Source organism: Coloeus monedula (assembly GCF_965178545.1).
Source record: "Coloeus monedula genome assembly, chromosome: 8".
In the NCBI taxonomy this organism is placed as follows: domain Eukaryota; kingdom Metazoa; phylum Chordata; class Aves; order Passeriformes; family Corvidae; genus Coloeus; species Coloeus monedula.
Window position 1 is genome coordinate 10,369,275 of NC_138788.1, and position 22,810 is coordinate 10,392,084.

General features: G+C 39.4%; 1 protein-coding gene across 1 annotated transcript in view; it reads right to left on the bottom strand.

The window, feature by feature from the left end:
- Positions 1–22,810, bottom strand: part of NRG3 (neuregulin 3) — a gene marked incomplete at both ends in the record, with an annotated part of 343,802 nt that overhangs the window by 15,733 nt on the left and 305,259 nt on the right. The window contains 2 exons of the mRNA XM_082286584.1: positions 3,469–3,595; positions 7,359–7,461. Coding sequence (XP_082142710.1) covers positions 3,469–3,595; positions 7,359–7,461 — 230 coding nt within the window. The remainder of the gene's footprint in view (positions 1–3,468; positions 3,596–7,358; positions 7,462–22,810) is intronic.

The window sequence follows — 22,810 nt, forward strand, 5'->3', positions numbered from 1 at the left end:
TTAACCACCTCAGAGGGAATGTGATGGGAAACTAATAGATCCCCTTGGTACAATGGGAGAAGGTGTTAAAAACCACGAGGCCACTTTAAAAAGCCATGACAATTCTCAAAATCACCAAAGGAATGTCAAGGTTTCAGCTGACTCTTTTTTTATTCTTACTTTTTTTTCCATGACATGTTTATCAAGTTGTGAGAATTTAAAGAAAGCCTCAACTCTATGTGGAAAAAGCAGGTAGGAATCAGGAGCCACCCTGCCTCCTCCTGTCACCTGCATGGTCTGTGAGGGTGCACCAAGCACTTGTTTTTCTAGGGGGGGAGACTGACAAAGTCCTTTTGACTATGTGGAGAGCTAAATGTTTGCTGCAGCCCTTTAAATATCTCTTGGAAGGAGCATGATCCCTGGGAAGGGGTACATAATACTTGGGAAGCCCTAGGTTTCACGCATTAGGTGAAATTAAAATGAATCTCCTGTGTATCTCAAAGATCCTGAATTAAAAGCCAGCACATCTATCTCTTCCTGGCTGAAGAATTATAGCAAGATTACAACTGCATTAGTCTTTAAATCCAAGAGGCTAGAAACCCTAGCAAGAAACCTTAGCAAGAAATTAAGTGTGTTGCTGCCAGAATGCTTGGGAAAAGCAGTGGACTTGGAGGAGATTCAGGAAATCCTAGGAGCTATGTTCAAACAGATATTTATGAATCATTCTTACAGTACACAGTATTTCCCAACTAATTTGTATCTCTAACCAAATAATGAAATCTCTATGGAGGATAAGACTTGCTACAGGTGAGCACAATTACCAGTGATGAGCAGCAGGAGTTCAGAGAGAACACAGCTGTCCTGACAAAATCCAACCTTTTATTTCACTTCTCAGAATCACAACTGAGCAGAAGCAGGGAGTGGAGGAGATGTAATACATTTGAGTGTGGGAGGAAAAATGACTTCATTGAGGTTGGTCAAGCTCTTTATAGCCACAAACCACTTGAAACCCTGTCTGCTATTCCCTGGGTCTTGGGAAATGAGTTAAACCTCTTTCTAAAGCAACACATTTGGAAAGATAAGATGGACCCTTTACTAAATATAGCAACCTCTGGGTCAAAAGGTGATGGCTCTTTCAGAATAGTCATCAAGAATAAGGAACTTTATGCAACTCTTCTCAGGTCTCCACAAAAGCATTCCTCTCTGTGGAGGAAGAAAGAGAAGTGTGAAAAGCCTAAAAGCATCACCAGGTCTATTCAAAAGAGACAAGAGAAAAATCTAGAGAATCTTCCAGGGAAAGACAGAAAAGTGACATAAATGGGAAAACTCTCTTGCTTGTAGGAGGAGCTCGTGGAGTGGGAAAAGAAACAACTTCCAGGATTACATAAACCAAAATGCCAGACTGGAGGAGTAGTCTCCAGAAAATAACTGCGCTAATTTATCTCTTTATTAGCTCCTGGAAATGAAGAGAACTAGGATTTCTCCCCAGGCCCCTGTGGTGGCAGCTGCAGATGGGAATAGCAGAGGGATCACATCCAGGCTGCTGCCTGAGCCCCTTTCCACCCGGCAGATATGCCTGAGGACGATCTCTGGTCTCTGAGGGGGATCACTCAGCCATTCCTACAAAATACCTTTCCAAAGTCCCTTTTCTGCTGCCTCATCATACCCCTGCCCTTCTTTCCACCTCCAATCTGGCAAGTTTTGTAAATATTTCATGAGCTGGTTGCATGCATTCCTGCACTAAAATCTTCCTGACAATAGAAACCATTATTACTCTGCACTGTTACACTATATCCTGCACAAGGTCATTCTGTTTTTCTTCCTTACCATCTTCCCAAAGGGAGAATGCATTAATGGCAAGGAGAAAACAGTTGCCTGCACACAGCCACAAGAACAAGAAAGTGGTATGTGGCACTCATAATGTCAGGCTGAAGAGCATTAAAAACTGAAAAGCAAATTTGGATTAAAATAGTAAATATAATGATGGTTTTCTATCTCTGTGTCCAGAATCTATGAAGTGCTACTTCAGCCAGTATAACTATGGTTGTGGCAAAATAAAATGACAAAATATTGCGCTGAATTACAGTGAGAAAAAGGCAAAGAACATATTCTTAGTGTTAACCAAGGCTTACTTCACAGGATAGACTAAAAGGATCATGAACTTTACCTCTTGCTGCCCTCATTACAACCCAACAACATTTCCAACAGCTTTTTTTTTTAGGGGCTAGAAATAATATGACTGAATGAACTGAAAGTGAGAGAAAACACTGCACAAGGTTCCCCAAACTGTGATTTTGTCAATTTAGTGGAGCTATCTTCCTTCTTGAAAGAGTATATTTTTCCTGAATTACAAAGCATATCATGAGCATATATAGAAGCACCACAATGGTGTTCCTACAAAACAGAACTTTTAGTGAATACAAGCAATGCTCTGACAACCTCTCTGTCTTAGCAGCGAGGCTCTGCTTACTCTAAATTGGTTAAAAGTGCTTATCTTTATCTCTAAATTAATTTTATGTAAACTAGGAGTTGAGAAATCTTTGGTTAAGTGGGCATGAGTGCTCACTTTTGCTAAACTCCCTCTATTTTGATGGAATCTGGCAAATAAGGTAGTCATCCCTTTAAGGAACATGAAGATACTTTTTTTTTAAAAAATGGAGTTAATAATTTAGAAAGGTTTGATACATCTTTTATATTTTCCTATTATATTGCTACCAGGATCCTTCTTCCAAAGGCTTTGTTCAAAGTAAGACAGCACTGACTGTGTGTGACCAGGGGAAAGAGAATAACATGTACTGGAAAATACCTTGCTAAACAAATACCAGGGCTAAATAAATTGGTTGTCTTCAAATTCCTTATTTCAAACACACTTCACATATTTCATGATTGTGAGACTGTAATGACTTACAGATAATTATATTCAGAAAGTGACTAAATATATTTCAAATTTAGTTTGAACAGACTAATTTCTTTCTGTAAACTAAAGTACCTTTAACTAAAGACCCAGAAAAATGAGACCATCTGCATGGTCTTCCCTTGGGCATTTATTTACATGTGTAAATTTAGTTCTAGATTTTGAATTTATTCTGAATTAACTGTGACAAATCTCTATGTTTTTTCATGCAGGTTCATAAATTGTTGGAAGACCTGACATCACTTGAATTCAAGGGCCCCCCACTACATGTACAGACACGTAGGAGGTCAGGAATTTCTAGAAACTATAACAGTTATTTCCACTGCTGAATGCAGAGCTGGGGGGCTCAGCAAAGTCTGCTACATGAACAAAATGTGCCAGGATCCACTGAAATAACTTTAGCAAAAAAAAATTCCCTGCTTTCCATTAAGAAGCCCGACAGAAAACATTTTATGAAAGAGGTGAGAATTGTGGTTCCCATTGCTCAGATGTTAATAGCAGCATGACGATGTGCTGCCATCAGCAGCAGGAACTCAGCCAGGCTATTAAGTGCTGTAGCTGGCAGGATTACTTACATTTTGCAGCTGGACTTGGCTTTGTGCCATACAGTCCGACTTTGCCATCATGCTGGAAGCATTTAGGCTGTAGGTTTTCCTATTCTGCGTTTCCTTCAGCTGTTCGTGAATTTGCTTTGTTTGTTTCCTGCGGAGAGAAATAAAACTCACGTAAGAAAGAGCTCACTTGATCTCCTGCTATAGCCATGATACTTTTATAGCCAGAGCTCCCTTTGTTCAAAACTTCACTGTATTAGATGAGCCAGCTGAGCTAATTCACTAATGTCTGATATTCCAGTGCAGCAGTTGTTTCCTGGCAAGGCTTAACAAAGGGGAAAAAAACCCCACCTCCTCTGTTTTAAACTATCTTCTATTCTCAGATTACTATAATAGTATGCTCGTTGTGTCAGTGCAGAATTTTGTAAGATCATCTACTGCACATTTAACAATAGCTTGCAAGTCAGTCTGAATAATAAAAAAAGCATTTTGCTCTGATTTGGTAAAAAAGATTTTGGCAAACAAAAAAGGCGTTGGTCACTGCTGGCTATAAAAACTGATGAATTATCAAAGATTTCTGCTGGCTGATTAGACTTGACCTATAACCCATCTTGTATAGAGCAGCTTCTGCTTATATGCTTAAACCTGGAAAAAACATCAGTATGGCCTCTGAGGCCGTGTTTTTGACTTATTATACTGTAATCCACCATGTCAGAGCTAGGAATACCACTAGATGAATCCCTTGCATTATTCAGGAGATAACTATACTGTTAACAAAGACTTTCTGTTTCTGCCACACTCTACTGAATGGGAGTGACAAACAGTTTTTAAGTTCTCTACATGATAGAGGATATGAGACAGCAAACTTTAAATATTACTTTTATCTTCTGCAAAAAGATATCTCAGCTGGGCAAAAACTGTTGTCAAAATACATTTAAGGCCTTTTATCACTTTCTTTTTTTTTTTTGGTGATAAGCTACATTGTCTGGGAATATCAGTTTTCAACAATCATGAGCAAAAACTTCACAATACCATGTTGGTCTCCAAAATGGTTAGGGAACATTCAGGAATTTTCTGAGTGGAGACTCTGTGTAAGAACAATGATAATGAAATATGATCACAGCAGCAGACTTGGGGAATCTCTCCTATACACACAAAATGAGAATTTAATGAGGAAAATAACAAAATTTTTGGATTTGTTTAGAAAAATAAATAGAGGTTTTTTTATGTATATAAACACGTGTAAGTAAACTGGAATATCCAGCTTCACTACTGCAATCTTTAAGACTACAATTGAAAATCCTGAAGGTAATTTGCTGAGAAAAACAATCCAATCATTAATTTCCTTTTATGTTCATGCAACCTAACATTAATATTAGGTTTATGCATATTAATTTTGCCAAACTATAGGATGCACAGCTATAAAACTAGGAACTATTAATAATTCAAAGTTACTTGCTGATTAATAAATTTATTTTATAATTTTTGTTTTCAAAACAAATGGCCCTTCCGTGTTCTACTTTAGAGTTATTTGGCAACGAAGTGTTCTTACTTCAGCAAGAAATAAAAGCCACTAGTTACTTGTAAAAGTCTAAGCTGTAAAGGGCAGCCCATTACTGTACTCTTCATCTGTTGCTAACACTTCCAGCACTTTCTTGATTAACCCCAAAAGGAATAATTGGAAGGGCACAGAGTTTAATTATAGTCCTAAACTTTCTCAGATTGAATCTATTTTGAAAAAGGACTTTTAATTCAATGGCACATAGGGAAGTGCCTATTTCTAGCAGCTGGTATTATAGAATTGTCAGACTAAGTAAGTGAGGGTCAGGATCTTCATGGAAACTTTTCTCTTAATGGATGCACTATTCAGAATTTCTGTATCTGTTAGCAATATTCTAAATTTTTTGTACATCAAATGAAACCCCAAGATAACCCCCATGCAGGAGGAATGCTTTGATAATTCTTAGGCATAGTCAGGGTATGCCTGATAAAGAAGCTCCCAAAAATCTGCTGACTAAAAGCTAACATATGGTAAGTGTTGAGGCACTTTAAATTTTTGGGTTTTACACCCTTAAGACACTGGCCAATGTTACATTTACAATTTTACCTGGCCTCCATGTGACCCGGTTTAGACACTTTTATTTACTTTTTGGACAGCACCAGATGGAGCCACAGCCAGGGTGTTGAGGATCGATCAGTCTCCTTCCATTACTCGACTCACACATTGTCTGAGGCCTCCTGACTGAACCAGGGGTGCTCATTTTCTCATAACTCTCCAAACTTCAGTTCCCAGAGTCTGGCACCAGCCCACTTCAGCTCTTCTCAGTAACTCGTATTTATAATGAAGACAGAGCCCCAAACCCAACACCCCCACCTGCTCCTGAGCTGTGACACACTATTGTCCTGTAATTTCCTCTTTCAGGTGTTACTCCCAGTCATTATTTTCAGACTTAGCTCTCCCCACCACCTCATCAAAGCCAGGGTGTTTTGCAGGCTGTTCCAGCCCAGCTCTCACCAAGCAGTGCAAGACCAAGAGGGGCACTGTGAATAACAGAGGGGCATTTTATTCACAGTATGCTCAGTCATTGACTGCATGTTCTTCCTACTGACAATCCCATTCTGCCTTTTCTGAAACTCTCTTCATCAGCAAAACCCTCAAGCTTTCTAGGAAGATTCTTGCTCCCTCTTTCTTCTAAGATCTGCAGATCTAAAATGCATAATGACATCTCTAATGCCGTGCCAAAGTGGCTGTCTCTGCTCACAGTTTTCACTACAACAAAGGAGTTTGCAGAGAGGAACTCTCCTGCCAGTCTGTCCTTCCCAGCTAGCATCACTGTCACTCTGGATGACCAAAGAACAATTAAACAAAATCCCTCAAGAATTAGAATAATTAGGAATACTTAGAAAAAATGTGAACCAATTCAAATCTTCACTCAAATCACACATGACCTACCCCTGAAGTTTGAGGGGAAGAAAAAGGGGGAAAAAACACCTGGTGACTTTTTTTCTCTGATGGAAATGTCAGTTTAAATTTTTTTCAAAATAAAACCCAATCCTCACTAGATTTCCTAGACATTAAAACAAATTCTAGAAAGGGGGATTCAGATAAACATCCAAACTTTTAAATAGTGCCAGCCTTCACATTTCTGACGCTCAGCCACCCTGACTAGCTTCATGCAGGTACTTTATATATTGATTTGTGTTCTCTCATTAACTCCAGCTGGAACAGGGATGAAGGATGGCACCATACAGAACATGTTTATAGATACAGCAGCACTCATGTAACTGCTAGGAGGTTTTTGCAACTCAAATTATACACATAACAATAAATTTTATAAAACAATATTCAGTTGTGAAGATAAAAGAATAGACTAGATAGTATTTCACTTGATAGTAGAGATGATTTCACTACTTGGATAAGTCAAAGTGCTTCTGTGTTACAGATACTCATATGCATCTTTATCAATAGGTTGCTGTATTGGCTACAGGTTACAGATACCTGCAGAGAACTTGTTTCTGCATTTCTAACTTTACTTTTGTTCTCAGCATAGAGAAAGAAAAGGGACATTCAGGGATGTGAAATGAAATGCAAAAAGGAGATGGCATGTTTAAACTGTCATTTTCAGAAGAGCAAAGTAATTATTGCACTGATAGCAAAAGACACGAACTTATTACTGTCAAAAAAAAGAACTGGAAATGACACAATCTATTCTATCCTGATAGCAGAAAATAGAAAGAAGAACACATATTGCTCCTGTTTACTTTTTGGGGGGGGATTTAGTGTAGCCATGGGGAACTGCTGTAGCCTGACCAGAGATAAGAGCAACTTCAAAACGAGGGGAGAAGCTGAAGCACTCTAAGGCTGTAAAAAGGACAGCAGCTAAACCCCAAACACAGCAGAGGCAAGCTCTTACTTTGTTTTGAAGTAGAATGCTGCACAAAGCATGCCCACCACGACGATGCCAAAGACGATGCAGGCAATGGAGAGCACCTGGCGCTGGTAAACCTCCTCGCTCTCTGTGGACAGCAAAAGGCACAGTTAGGACAGCACAGGAAAGGGCACCTGCGAAAGGGGATTGCAGCACCTCGCGTCTCACTAATGAGGGATGGATACGAGACACTTGGAGGTCTGGGCTGGCCAATTCCTCCACAGAATGGATGCTTCTCGGAACCTCTCCTCCAGATAATGTTCATACAGTTGTGGCCTCCTCAGGAAGTTTTAGGAAATGGCCCCAATACACTCTGAGTGATACGTAATAATGACAATCAGGACAGTTTAATCATTTCTCTGCTCTACATGCTATTTTTCAACTAACAAAGATTCTACCATCAATTGGATAAAGAGCCCTACAACCATGGAGTTTTTCTGGTTTAAGGAAAGAACCATCAGAGCTCTTGTAATGTCCCACAAGAGTCAGAGTTCTTCTTTAGCTACCCCAAAAATGTAAGGTTTTCGTGATTTGAGTGGTGATTACAATGCCTTACTCCCATGTCCTGAAGCTGATGCAAAACATGCCAGAGTAAAGAATTAACTCAATGAACTTGCATGGAACCCAATGACTATTTTGCTCCAAAGCACCAGATATTGCTTTAATAGGCATCTATTTTTAACAAACCAAGTTTTCTTTATAAATCTCATAATATTCTAATTAACTTTAAAACAAGAACAGAAGGAAAGTAAGTAAAAGAAAAAAAGCTAAGGAAATAAGAGAAAACACTCATTCATGACAGCAGACAGGAGCTGATAAGGAACTGGAGATTCACAAATTCAATTAATCAACAGCTCCTTAAGTGTTATATTTTACATTTATTATTTCAACCACTTTTCTAGTTCAAAGTGCTAACATCCTAAACAGATTGCTATTTTCAAAGATCGGTTTCTCCAAACATGCAGCATACAAACCAGTATTTTCACCCACATATTTCAGGTAGTAAGCCAACATGTAGGCTTATCAAAGCACAGTACAAGCAAGCACTGTGCACTGACAAACCTACATTTCCTTCCTAGGCTGGAGCTCTTCAGTGCAGACACCCCCACTGATGTGCACACCAGGCACACATGTCAAGTAGGTGGCAGTAGCTCCAAGTTTGTAACTCTCAGGTTCACAACAAAGATTGCATGAAACACCGAGGTGAATCTGGACAAATCATTAAAGACTATGTACAGTATCCTAAGCAGTACTAATTATTAATTTTTCAAGAATGAATACCACAGTGCTGTTACTAAGCATTTGGAATCTTAAATGTGAGCATTTGTCTCTTGTAAGTCCCAGTCCTTTTTTTGTAAGCTATTAAAAATAAAATTATGAGTATCAAATCTTGTTTTTTTAATTACTTGTCTACTTGCTCTCTCAAACAACACCACAGTGATACAGAATCCCCTCCTAAGATACAAAATGTCCTCAGCTTCTGCTAACATTTTCCCATAATTTAAATTTGAAATGCTAAAAGTTGTAATCTAAAATATTATCTTAAAAATAAAAAGAAGCAAATAGGCTTTTCACCTGTCTAAAATATAAGTGGAAAATCTGTAATTAAAGGGGAAATCCTGTTCACATTGCACTAAAACTGATTCTAGTACAGGCCTATTCCTCATTGGGAGGTACAAAATCTGTATCTAGAAAGTAAATCCTCACTGGCAGTGAACGAAATGTTTAGAGTTTAATGTCTTTTGTTTTGTTTTATTTGTTTGTTTGCTATTAAAAGCAATTGTGCCAACACAATTACCCACCTTCCATTTCCACGGTAATACACAAATTTAACAAATTTTGAATTCTTCTGTTGACGTGAATCGCACTGAAAATAATTCTAAAAATCTTCATTTCAGCAATTGTTAACCTGTTCTGCCTGAATACTGATTTCAGCACCTACTGCCACAACTAAACCATACGTAGTTATGAACTGCAGTTGCACTCAAACATTCCATAAAAATTGCAATAAAAAATATGTTAATTAAAATAAACTGATTTAAGTAATATGTGCAAATAGGCTTAATTTTGATTTTTTTCAACAGAAGTCCTCATTAAATACTTTTTTTTTCCCTTGCTATTTTTTTTGAGAAATTATGAGTTTGATGCAGCTGTGCTCCTTTGTCAGTCCTGAATAGTGACCACTGTCTTGTTAAAGATGCTTTAGAATAAGCCTGACCAAGATAAAAGCAATTCAGAGACCAGACAATATTATCTTGCTGAAACAACTATGTGAAGATTTAAGTCTTTTGTGTAGTCAGATTAGTCCCCGTCACCACCTTCAACACATGTTGATCAATACTTTCTTTGCTTTTTGTTTACTTTGTACAGTGTGTGTTTAAAGAAGTACTTATTGATTAACTGTACTCCATTTCTTAGACACCTTTGTTCCTTTTTTACACCCTTTAAATATTTATGTATTAGATTCCACCATTTTTTGTCTCCAGCATCTTTAAATATAACCACTTCGGCATTTTTCCATTCTCTAATCTTCCACATTGGCTTTATTTAAAAATCACCTTCTTACTAACAGCAACATAATGTCTTTCTCTGCAAATTTCGAAAGTCTCCTCATGGTTGCCTTGATTTAACCTCAGTATTGTGCTAAGCACAGATAGCACAGCTGAGATCCTCTCCAGACAAGGAGCACTGAAAAAGGCCTGAGGCAGGAGATGGCTGTAGCCAAGCATTGCAAAGCACTTGGGCTCTCATGTAACAGAAAGCTGTAGAAATCAAAAGTGTAGAGAAGAGAAGAGCTGCAAATTCCTTCTCCTTCACTCAAGGATTTGCATCAGCTGGTGCACACACGTATTTACATACTGAAACTAACTTCCCAAGGTAAACTAAAGTGTGACTGAAATGGTAAGTCTCTCTTTATTCACATATATTCATATGTTCCTTGTGGTGCACATCACCTGAATTACAGTCTGTTGAAATAAACACTCTTGGGAGAGGATTCCTCATTTAATGAGCAGCCAAGAAAATATTTCCGCTAAAAACCAAAATATAAACTGCCATGGATATTTCTGGATAATCCATTTGAGGATTAAGACTACAGAACATGAATTTCACCAAGCATTCAAATTACAAAAAATACACAACCTCTACTGAGAGAAATGCGACCACAGTGCTGAAAAGTAACATAGTAAACTGTTTAGATGCAGACTGTTTAATAAAAATTATGGAAAAAAGATCTTCTCAGAACACAAAGGCAAGACAAACTCACATGGCACATTGAGCCTGTAAGAAAGGCTGGTTCCCACAGAAAAGTCCCCATTCATTGTGTGCCCTGTTACGTGTGGAGCCCACTGTCAATCATGCTATTGATTGTTTCTTATTTTCTACCCTGTTACAAAATTTTCTGAGCTTATCCCTCCCACTCTTCTGCTGCTATTATGAAAGACAAAATTACTTCTTGCTCTTGACCCATTGCTCACACCAGAGTTAAATTTCATGTCCATTATGAAAAAAGATACACATCATATTCAAGGTACTGGGGATTTGGGTTTTTTAATTCTCTTGCTCTTTAAAATTTGCTCTTACAGGCTGTACCCTGTTTGCTTTATGCATGTGGAAAGACCCGCTGAAGCATACACATACATCTTTAGAGGATTAAAAAGTGTAGGGCAGACCCATTTTTCTCATGACTGTTATTTCTAAAGGATATGGTAGTTTTTTTACTGTACATAAGCTGAAACTTGCCTCTTCTTTTTGAATTTAATATAAAAGGAAGAATGCTGGTACAAGGTCCTTGAGTATGATTATAACCATATTACTGAGGGAAAAATAGTTAATTAAAACAGATTATGTTGGCTTTGTCAGCACCTAAATCCACAATATCACTGCCAGCCATAATCACTGGATCCTCCAGTTCTATTGTGTGTTTTGAGCTGAAATATCCTTGAAAGGGATTTCAAATATGAAGAACAGCAATGTGCATGTGGCCCATGAAAAACAATAACAAAACAAAAATAGCAACTTTCCCCCTTGTGCTTATTTCAATGGCTTTTGAATAAAATCTCAATATGGTCACAAGCAACACAGAGAATAATTATTGACTATTCAAACCAAGCCAACTGAGAAATTATAATATTTACCATACAAATGCGTTACTTAACCTTTGCTCTACACAGAAAAAAACCCCTGAAAATGAATAAACTTGCACATTAATTTTTATGCTGAAGTTTTTACTCCCAGCCCAAAAAGCACAAACCCTAACAGCATCCAGCATCCCCCTACCTTCCCCACTCCCTTCTCCTAGAAGGACCCACTCTGCATCACTACAAGTAATGACACACTATAAAACAAATATGGGAAACCCTTTATCTTGTCATTGGTATATAGGAAAACCAATAGCTTTCCATGTGCACAGAGGCAGCTTTTCCTCAATACATTACAAGGCAGCATGCGGGCAGAGCTTTGGGTTTTTTTGTCCCCATGCGAAAACCGAGCCATGCAGGTGCAGAGAACTGGGCACTGTGACTTTTGCTATGACCTCACTGCTATGCTTTTTGCATTTCTCTTGATTCCCTGCCCATACCTTTCCTGCCACACCTCAATTCCACATGGTATTGGAATATCCTGCAGAGCCAGAACCTCACTTCTGAAGTGAACCTCAGTTGTATCATTTGGCACTTAAACCCTCTTTGGTGTCCAGCACCCTCAAAGTCCCATAGACAACAAGGGAGGAGGACTACATGGAAACCTCATACACAGTATCAGGATTTCCAATAAAATATGGATTCCCATAAGTTAAAAGAGAGTAGTTAAAGCATGTTGCTCAATATACTTAGATTTATATGTGAGAAGTACTGAACTATATACAGCATTCTAAATTTAATTCACGAAGAGAATAAAAAAAGCCTGCATGTTCCACAAAATCTGTGACTGCCTTAGCATCAGACGTTCCACTCTCCCAAGAGTCTTCTCTGTTCTTTCACTTGCAAAAACCTACTGTACAGATTCTCTGCCATATGCTGTGGCTTGTGCTAAGGCAGAGCAAAACAGTTGAAATGCTATGAGGCACAGTTCACAAATTTCTTCTTTGACCTTGGGGAAGTCAAGACCCTTGTTCTTTCTGTAACCACAAGGATATTGTCGCTTCCATTGCAGAAATTAACATGACATAATGTAATATAAACATATTAATCTCTAAAGGAATGAAGTCTTCGCAAATACATGAAATAGATAAACCCACCCCAGACAATTCTGTTCCAACATCTTTAAGAGCATATGGATTACTTCACATAAAATATCATGTTTTATTCTAAGTCTCAGTTACTTTTATAAAACACTGAGTTTTCTTCCTCAGACTTTTGTCTGTCTGGGTAGAATTTCCCTTTTAAAAGGGATTCAAGAACACTTAGGTCCCCAAATCAGAAGCGGAAGTTTTTATCTGCAATCGTTTGCAGAAAGGATGGAGTCAAGGTCAATTGCACAGATTCCCATCTCAAACTGGAAACAGAGCAAGCTGACTTCTGCTGGCAAAAGTTCATAAAACATTTCACGGTTTGGACAGTGATTCTCTCTTGGGAAGAACTGTTCGATAATTCTGATTGTAACAAAGATGAACGAAATAGTTTTCTTCTCCTAGTGGAACATCCACAGCACAAGGATCTTAATGAAAGCAAAGTGAAATAGATGCAGCCCATTATATATTACAACTCCATGAGATTTACATGGCATTTAACACTAGTGAGATCATTTTCTGCATACACAGAGGACAGAAAAGGAAAGGAAGAGCGCTCAACATGTCTGACTGACCTATTTTGAGTACTTGACTCTACAACAAGTTAATGCTGCATTGGCACTGGTTTTGAATGAGATTAAAAATGAAGGAATGAATTAAGTGTAATGTTATACACTCATCATGAAAAGGGATGCAAAGGTATGTGCTGTAACTCTGAGGCTGAGCTCTCAATTTTAGGTTGGTGAGTGAAATGTGAAATCTCAATCAAAAAGTAATGAAAGAACATCGTCAAATAAAATGAGCCAAATACTGAAGAGTTCTTGGGGAAAAAAAAAACCAGGCTAACTTTATACAGGGATGTCTTTTGTTATCGATGGTTACAGCAGGAGTGAAGGTGCCAATATTGTTAATAAGTGCTACTTGTTTTAAAGTGAAAATTTGATGAGCACTTTTAAACAGCAAGATCTTAATTCTGAAGGTGAATTAATTTTAACTTGGGTCTCCTAAGAAACTATCTTTTCTGTTTATCTGCAGGGAACTTGGGATTTGTGCCAGCTGCAACCAGAACTCAAATCTGACAAACTCCCAAAGCCATATCTAACTACCTTCACTGCAACATATTCATTAAATATTAGGCTTGAAATAGCCCCATAGGAAGCTAAGGGATGAGAGGTAACTTTTTCATTATAAGAAAAATTTTTGTTACAAGTCCTTTTGTATTGACAATTTATGAGCAACACAAGCCAATACTATTGCAAACTTTATCAATTTTCATTTTATTTCTAGGACAGATAAGGTCAGTCACCAACCAAATTCACTACCTAAATCTCAGCAGTTCCCTGTGTGCGTGCGCTAATTTTACTTGCTGAATTATTCAGTTTTAGAATTTATTATAGCAATTCTAAGTTTCTCCAAGACCTTCTACTGTTGCAAGAATATATCCAGTAAGCCAACCTGTACTATGTTCCTATTATATACTAATAAGAATTGAAATTACATATGAACCTTTCTTTTTATCTTATTAATTTTTGATACAACCTGAATATACATGTTTTAACTTGAGTTTTCTAAGTATAAGAGAAAGATAAATATGCAGGCAATTCTCCCTCCTTCCCCAAACTTAATTTTCAGCGTGGATATAAGGGAAAAAATTTGGCTGGGTAATAGAGGCTGACAGCTAAAAAATCTATGGTGGTATTTTAGACAATGAGAACACTGAAAAAACTTATGATAAAAAGAGTAAAGCTGTTGAAGACTGTGATCCTGTGCAGCAATCTTCCTGCCTGATGGCTGCCTGCACTTTTGCTGATGTGTGAAAGGGATAAGCAGCTAAGAAACAGCCCCCTAAGGAGGAAGAGTCCCACAGGAGGAGCAACTTGACAGCTGGCGGAGAGAAAAAGAACCCACTAAAAGATCTGAAACATTTCATTTCTATTTTACATTAGGCCACTGTTGAGGACATTTCTACTAAACTGTATCAGGGCACTGAAGAAACAGTATCGTAGTAATAGGATGTGAAATCATGGGCCAAACATCTAGACCTAAACAAGATGAACTCGTGCCCTAATCACACCTGAAAGCTTGTGGATTTGAGACATAAAGTTAGAGATTTGTGGGAGATCCTCCTGGGCAATAAGTACTGTACATGGCTGTGTATGCTGTGGTACTCGTGCAGCTGAGTTGCAATAGAGGAAAGAAATGAGCAGCTCTTGGCAGAAAGAGCAGAGAAGCAGCAAGCATTTTCAAAGAAACTCTTTGCCTTCCCCACAAACTACCACATCATGTCTAAAATGGAGGGGATGGCACCCCACAGAGCACCTATGTTTTTTTTGTCGTCTCCTATTGTTCAGTACAGAAGGGCACTGACCAAAAAAGACACTCTTGTCACCAAGCCAAATATATCCAGCTCAATTTTAACTCCATCAGCATTTAGCCCCATAAGCAGCATAGCAGTTACTGATTTCTGAACACAGAAAGCTCTGCCCTTGCTACCAAAAATGAAAGTTAAATAGAGATTGAGGACAGCAAGAGGAATTAGACAGGAGTGAATAGGAACAGCCAAGCCTTTAGAGCACAACGAGGCAGGATAATTTGCCCCCTTATTCTTCCACTGGGAAGAAACTTCAGAGCCCCAAATCCCCTCTCTGTATGCTTTTGCTTTGTGTGTGTTCACACTGCACAAGAGAGAACTCCCTGGTCAATGCTGTGTGAGAGCTTCTCCTGGGACAGTGAATGGCTTGAGGGGAGCAGGGAGAATCCACCACGAATGGGACAGCGCCAGCAGCAGTAACTTATGCAGCCACCAGAAAATGAACTGCAATGGAGTAATACCAAAGAAACCAACTGCAAAAGCACACTGAAAGAAAATTCCACTGGAACAGCAGGAGGGTTTTTAAGCCTTTTCAGTGCTCTGCATGTTTAGGTGGTGCAAAGCCTCTTTATAGCATCCTTGGCTGCTAGCACCTCAGTACTGAACCAATAGCTAAAACTAATAGCTACTGGTTTTGGCTGGGACAGAGTTAATTTTCTTCCTAGTAGCTGGTTCAGTGCTGTATTTTGGATTCAGTATGAGAATTAGGTCGATAACACCCTGGTGTTGCAGTTGCTGCTAAGTAGTGCACAACACTACTGAACTTACAGTTAAACCCCCTTGTGTGTTAGGTACTGACACCCCTGAGCTAGTATCTGAAACTTCACCTACCTGATCCACTATCAAGTCTTACTCTTTATGTCAATTTTGTTTACTGAAAATCACAGCCCCAAGCATCTCCAACTTCTACTACACATCCAAGGAATGCAAAAAGCTTCAAAGCATAAATCACAAAAACTTAAAGATTGAAAAATATTACAACTGTATGGTGATATTTCTTTAACTAAATAACATTTTTTCAAAAAGGAATTAGTTTTTGGTGAGGTTTTTTTCCCCCAGTGCTTATGCTTCCACATATATTCTTGCAGGGTATCAACTATTTGCCAGGTCCTAGAGACTTTTCATACCATAGATTTCCCAGAGAAAGTATTATTCATGGAATTGGTATGGCAGGAAGGGACCACTGGTGGGGTCACCTGGTCCAACCTCCCTGCTGAAGCAGAATCATCATGGCACAGGATTGCCTCCAGCTGGTCCTTGTGCTCACTCTCTGACAGAACGTGTGAGCTCCACAATTCTGTATGAGAGCCTGAAGTGTGTGTGTGTGTGGGAAATGGTGTAGTATCCTGCTCCAGAATGATGACTCACTCCTTTTTCCTATCTTAATTTTGGGCTGCTTTTTGGCACTTCTCTACACCTTCTCTGATTCTGTTACCTTCCCTTCTCATCCTTATTTTTTATTCTAAATCTTATAACCACACACAGTTCTGCACTTTTAAAATGCCTTCGTTAACATATTTTTCTCTCCCACCGTCAGTATGAAAAAATCTTCCAAAGTGAAACTTCCATTCTGCCTTTATTCTTCTTGAACTATGACCTTCCATTTCTGCAAATTCCACACTGAGCTGAGCTCTCCTGAGGCCCTTGTTCAGCCATACCTTTGTGTTAGTAGCTGGAGGAACCAGAGAGAAAGCTCTTTAGATAAAAACTTCCTGCATGAGTTACCGTAGTTTATCGAGGTTCCTTAGGATGTATATATATGTATATATAGGGATAAATCCAAAGACCATTAAGTGCAATAGGCCTTGGATAAGTGACATAATCGTTTTATAGGTAACTCCATAAAGGTAGCTTCTGAGAAGTTTATTACACAAAAATATTATGGCTTTATAAAGCAATAGCATTCTTTAACTCTGCTTTAGTAATTCCTTAGCTGATGAGAGTTGTTATTCCTAAGATCCCAAGCATCACTAAAATGTAATATAATAACATTTTAATTTCCCAGCTGATGTTTTATTTGATCTCAGAGCTTGCACTGCTCCTATCAACAAAGTCCTGTCACTGGAATTTCTCCCTCTATCTTGCTCAATTGCTGGTATTGAACATTCCACTCAAATCTCAAGCTAACGTCAGAGCTGCCAAAGTGTATTTGACAGTTATTGTTGATGGCTACATTGTCAGGAGCTCGCAGCAAGTCAAGCAATATCATAACTAAGCACCATTTCTTTTGACTGCTGCTGTTTAACCAGAGTGCATTTATAGATTTTTTTTTTACAAATATGTGGTGAGAGCAGTGACAGGAAAACCACAGAAAATGATCATTAATAACTTGAAACATATTTTGCTTTTCATACACTTAAACAGAAATATGGTGTTCTGCCTGGGAGGGATCTGGAGGGTGAGGGCTCAGAGGGTAAGGACAAGGGCTTAGTCAGATGCAGAAAGATGTGACAAGGGACACTGTGTTCCTACTGAAGTACTAGAGACAAGACTCTGCAGGCATAGGACTATGTATTTATGCACTGCCTGCTTTTTGTTCCAAGCCTCACCTTGCCACAAGCCAGCATTCAGGGATGGATGTGACAAAAGGAGAGAGACTGACAGAAGGAGCCAGGGAAGTGTCCTTCACACAGAGCATTGTGTCAGTCTGTGCTCCCCTTGAAGCCACCCCCATCAAAGCTCCCAGCTATGTGGAGGATTGAAGGACTGTATAATTGAGTGCACATTTCTTGTTCTGCTGATTTTCTCTGCCTACTCCATGAGCCAGTGGAACCTGGAGACAGAGATCTGGTTTGGTGCTCTGTCCCCAGGCGCAGTGGCATCCCCCTCACCTTGTCGCAAAAAGTCCCCTTCACTCAGGTCCCCAGCACAGAAAGTGCATCTTTGCTCACCATAATGACTACAACACTCAAGTTTAGGCTGGATAAATGATCAGAGAGAAGACCAGACTGTGCTGACACAGAGGGAAAACTAAATATGGTGACTGTAAGCAGCTACACTCTTCTTTAATCCCCCAGTCTCCTTGGCAGCATGAGGGATTACATGCAGTTGTTCATACCGAGCAGTGGCAGGTGCTTAGAGTCTCCTACTGCGAGTAGCAGTGTTAAGGCACAGTGAAGTCCTCAGCCCACAGAACGTCTAGCAGTGCACTCCCAGCACTCACCCACGTGGAAGGATCTGCTTCATGAGCTTGGCAGTGGCTGCAGGTTGGCAGCAGCTGCCAAAACCAAGCTGCTCAAATGCCAGCTTGTCTGGGTATGTGACTGCTGGGACTGCTGTGTGCAAGCCTCCCCACAGCCCTGTGCTTCAGAAGGACTGAAGGAGGGGATCTCAATCTTTAGCAACTGACATATTGCATGACATCAATAATACATCCTAATTGTGTCCCTAGTTACCAGAAAGTTCTTACAGTGCTTGAGAACACAAGAATTATTCTTCTACTCCTCTTCCTGGCCTCCCCACTGATATATACAAAACCCAATACATAGCCCAATCTCTCTGTATTAATATATTTAGGTGGATTTTAAACACATGCAAATTGCAGCTCAAAGGGATGCAGACACTTGTTTAAAGGCAAGCAGGTGTATGTACAAGCTATGTAAATTTTGTACTATCCTTCAGGAGAAGATAAACTGTGCCCACTCTCTCCTTCATTGAAAATAGATAAATACATTTTTTACTCATAAAATTTTAAATTTCAAAATCCCTTACATGGGCTGATTTTTTTTTCAAGAGTGAAGCACAGTAATTGTCAGGAAAAAACCATAAACTTGCCACTTCAAAAGGAGGCACAGTTATGTGAAACCATACAGCGTAACATAATTTCTTATAGAGTAAAAAGAAATTAAACTCAGCAATAGGAGAAGTATTTTCAGAACGACACACAAAATGACTTTAAAGCTAAAAGTTACTTAAAAAATAAAATAAATACCAAATTATCTCTGACCCCAAGGAGGTTATTGAGAAGATGGAGCCAGGAGTGCAGAGCAGGAGGACAAAACAAACAGTAATTGAAACAAAAGTTTCCCACTGGGTGTGGGGAAGAACTTCTTTTCATGAGGACAGCTGGGTGGTGGGCCAGGCTGCCCAGTGAGCCCATGCAGTGTCCATTTGTGGAATCACAGAATCACAGAACCATACAACAGCCTGAGTTGGAAAGGACCCACAAAGACCATCGAGCCCAATCCCTGGCCCTGCAGAGAACAGCCCTAAGAATCACAGCATGTGTCTGAGAGCATTGTTCAAACACTTCTTGAGCTCAGCCAGCTTGGAACTGTGACCACTGCCCTGGGGACCCTGTCCCAGTGCCTGACTGTTGGAACCCTGAGTTCTGAGAATTTCAGCCTTTCAGTGCTGACAGACAGTGATCCTCAGAAGCACACTGCATTTGACCTGAAGCCTTGGGAAAATTAATACCTGACCACCCTTTGGGTGAAGAAAATTTTCCTGATATCCAACATAAACCTCCCCTGGCACAGCTCCAGGCCATTCCCTCAGCTCCTGTCACTGTCACCACAGAGCAGAGATCAGTGCCTGCCCCTCCTCTTCCCCTCACGAGGAAGTTGTGACTGCAGTGAGGTCTCCCCTCAGTCTCCTCCAGGCTGAACAGATCAAGGGACCTCAGCCTCTCCTCACATGGTTTCCCCTCAAGGTCCTTCACCATCCTCATGGCCTCCTTTGGACACTCTCTAATAGCTTTATGTCTCTTTTATACTGTGGTGCCCAAATCTGCACACTACAGCAGCACAGCAGAGCAGGACAATCGCTGGAGATTTTGGTACTCAATCAGTTGACTGTGGAGCTCCTGAATTATTTTCTGACTGCATGAAAGGGACCAGCTTTACACAGTCACTCTATGGCAAGCTGAAGGACAGATTATACCAATGTCAAATGTTTTCAACAGAAGCCTGACTGGTGGCTCCAGTAACAAACATTTCTACATAGACTGCCTGGGTGGGTGTCACAAGCCAGAAGCTGTCATACACAATAGTGAGTCTGACAGCACAGGGCAGCTTCTGATGTGCTTTGTAACATTTCTGGTCATTATTTTTATCTAAAAACTGGAAATGGATATACCATGCCAGAAGCAAGCACTACCTCTGGTTCATCACAACATTTTAGCACAAAGCTCACTTTGCCAAGCAGTAATGGCCAAATGTTTTCTGACTCATGCTTTACACAACAGACCTCTCTGTATCCCTCAGGCTTACTCTTTTAAAAATATTCACGTTTCTTTCTGTGGCAGTCATAATGGACAGCTCATAGCTATAGGTCCTGCGCCTTGAACAAACATTGCTGAAACACCACAGCTCTGAGTACAGCTTAATGAAAAGAATAAGCAGACTTGAACAGGCTGAAGAGAACAACTCAAACAAAAGCAGCAGAATAGCAATAACTTGGCCTATTTGGGCTTGCCTGTGACCCAGTTTTCTTTCCTGCCTGGGTGAAACATGTTTTGAAGAGCTTGGGTAGCGCTGAGAGACCAAGGTCGGGCTGACAGGGAGGAAGGAGGCAACAGCTGCTGCACTGCCGTGGCATGAAAGCAAAAGGCAAAAGAACACTGAAGAATAGACTGCAGAAGACCATGCTGCTTCCAATCCCAAGGCCGTGGACACAGTGTGAGAGTTCATGGAGATGCCTTTATGGTTGAAACTGAAATTCCACACAAAAAGGCTTCCCTGCTGGCCAACCTGCTGCCTCTGGCTCTAAGTCATTGTTCTCTCCCCTACATCTGAAGTCACTAGTTTTAAAATGAGTTACCCTCATATTTCCCAGCAGCTTTAGATAGTTATGTCATCAATTCAGGAAAAATCCAGTTTGCAAAATTATCAAGAAGGCATTTAGGGAAGATCTCTGCACATCCTCACTGTCTTTGAATTTTTCCTTTGCTGTTGGGCGTTGCAAAAGCCAAGGAAAACATATTGCAATTCCACGTTGCTCTTCAGAAATCCTCTTTTGACAGCTCCTATCTGCCTCTCTGAGCAGAAGTAGAGAGGAGATTCCTTCAGATGACCCCTTTCTACTCATCATCTTAGGGTATACATCTTACACCCGCTCTAAGAGACAATCAGAAAACAACATGATTCTTCAGGTTGCCAACATAGTGCTACCATCAATTTGATTTTTAACAATATTGTCAGAGAATGCAGAGGTGATATGCAAAAGTGGTAGCTATGAACTAAGATAAATGAACTTAATAAAATGTTCCTAAGAAGTTAAGGATTTACAGATTCCTCAGTTGCTAACCATAAATGAGACATCCAATCTCAGAGATCTTTTCCTCTAAACCAGTTTTGTTTATATATGTGACATATATCAGAAATGTGTATAAATATGTGTTTATACTATGTTAATAGCTGGGAACCCTATTCAAGAACCTTCCAGACTGACATTCCTCAACCCCCAGTTCTTCTCACTTGCGGGTTCTATTAGATCTTACTGGGTATTTCTGCCTTGTTTAAACTCATTTTTGCATTGGAAACATTTAAGAAGTATTTTTTTATGGATTAATCTGGGAAATACACCTGAGAGGAGTCTTGCACAGAGTAAATCAAGAATTGCTAGAAATAGTGGGACTGATTCTGGTCTAGTTTGCAATATGCAAGAAACTGAATAGTCAGAGTAGAAACACAAGTACTGTCATTCTGTGAGGTGTCTTCTTTTGTCTCAAATGGCTCTTGTTGAAGCAAAAATCCATTTCCAGGTATTCTTGGCTGGCACAAGGAACATCAAATGTTCCAACAATGCAGAATTAGATCTTAGAAAATACAGACAAGAGAATCAACTCCCACCTATGTGTTGCAATCACACAAAGCCTTCCTTGATCGTGCCTATTGGGAAACAACAGATTTCAGCTCACTAAGAGTATTTTCACAAATGCAACTGCAATAATTGCCCAAAGCAGATGTTTTCTCAGGCAGAGGCTTGTGAATCCTCTGGCCAGACATTTTGCAAGGATTCAGAAATGCTGACCAGGATGCTCTCTGAATACACGGTGTATTTATGCTCACCTGTTTCCTGCTCCTGTTTTATTGTTATCTGTCGACTGTTATCTGTAATTATGTACTGAGTCATTCCTCCCCTAGACTTTTTATTTGTTTTTAACCTTTTGACAAAAATAGCATTATACTCCAGGTATTCTGAAATCAGCCTAAATTTCCATAACTTATGAGGCAAATGACATCCTGCAATGATTTCTGACCTCTATTACTTGAATTTACAGAGAGAACCATGACTGACATCTCCATCAGACGCTGTGAATGTCTCCAAATTCATCAAGTCATTGAGGCCATTTATGGGATGTTGAACTTCAGTAAGTGACTGTGTTAAAGTGTGTATTTTTGATTCAGAGGATTCAAAAGCATAAGCCAGTCAGTAGGAAATAATTTAGAGGTAACTCTTGCAGTACATTTGTAGCTTACTATCAGGCTTATCATTTTTTTTTTTATAAAGACCAGTATGAATGCAAAAAAAAATTATATCCAAGGCCAATTTATGGTAACCAAGGCCAAATCATTGAAAAAAACCTCCAACTATTTTTAGTAGGATAATTATATGAAACTGTTCTCTTTCCTCCAAAAGTTCTGTGAACAGGATAGAGGGGAGCTATTGGCCAATTCTTCTCACTGAAATATTTCTCACAGAAAAAAAGTCCTTTAAATAGTTGAGAAAGATACAGGGATTTTTCAGAAGAGTCCTTAAGTTTTATTCTTTGGATAAAAGCTAAACAAACTGCAGTGAAGGCTGTCATCATTTCCCTACCAGGCAGAGAAGAACCACAACCCAGAAGCAGAAAAGGAACTTTGGAGATGCTTCTGAAAGAACCTCTGAAAAATTCAT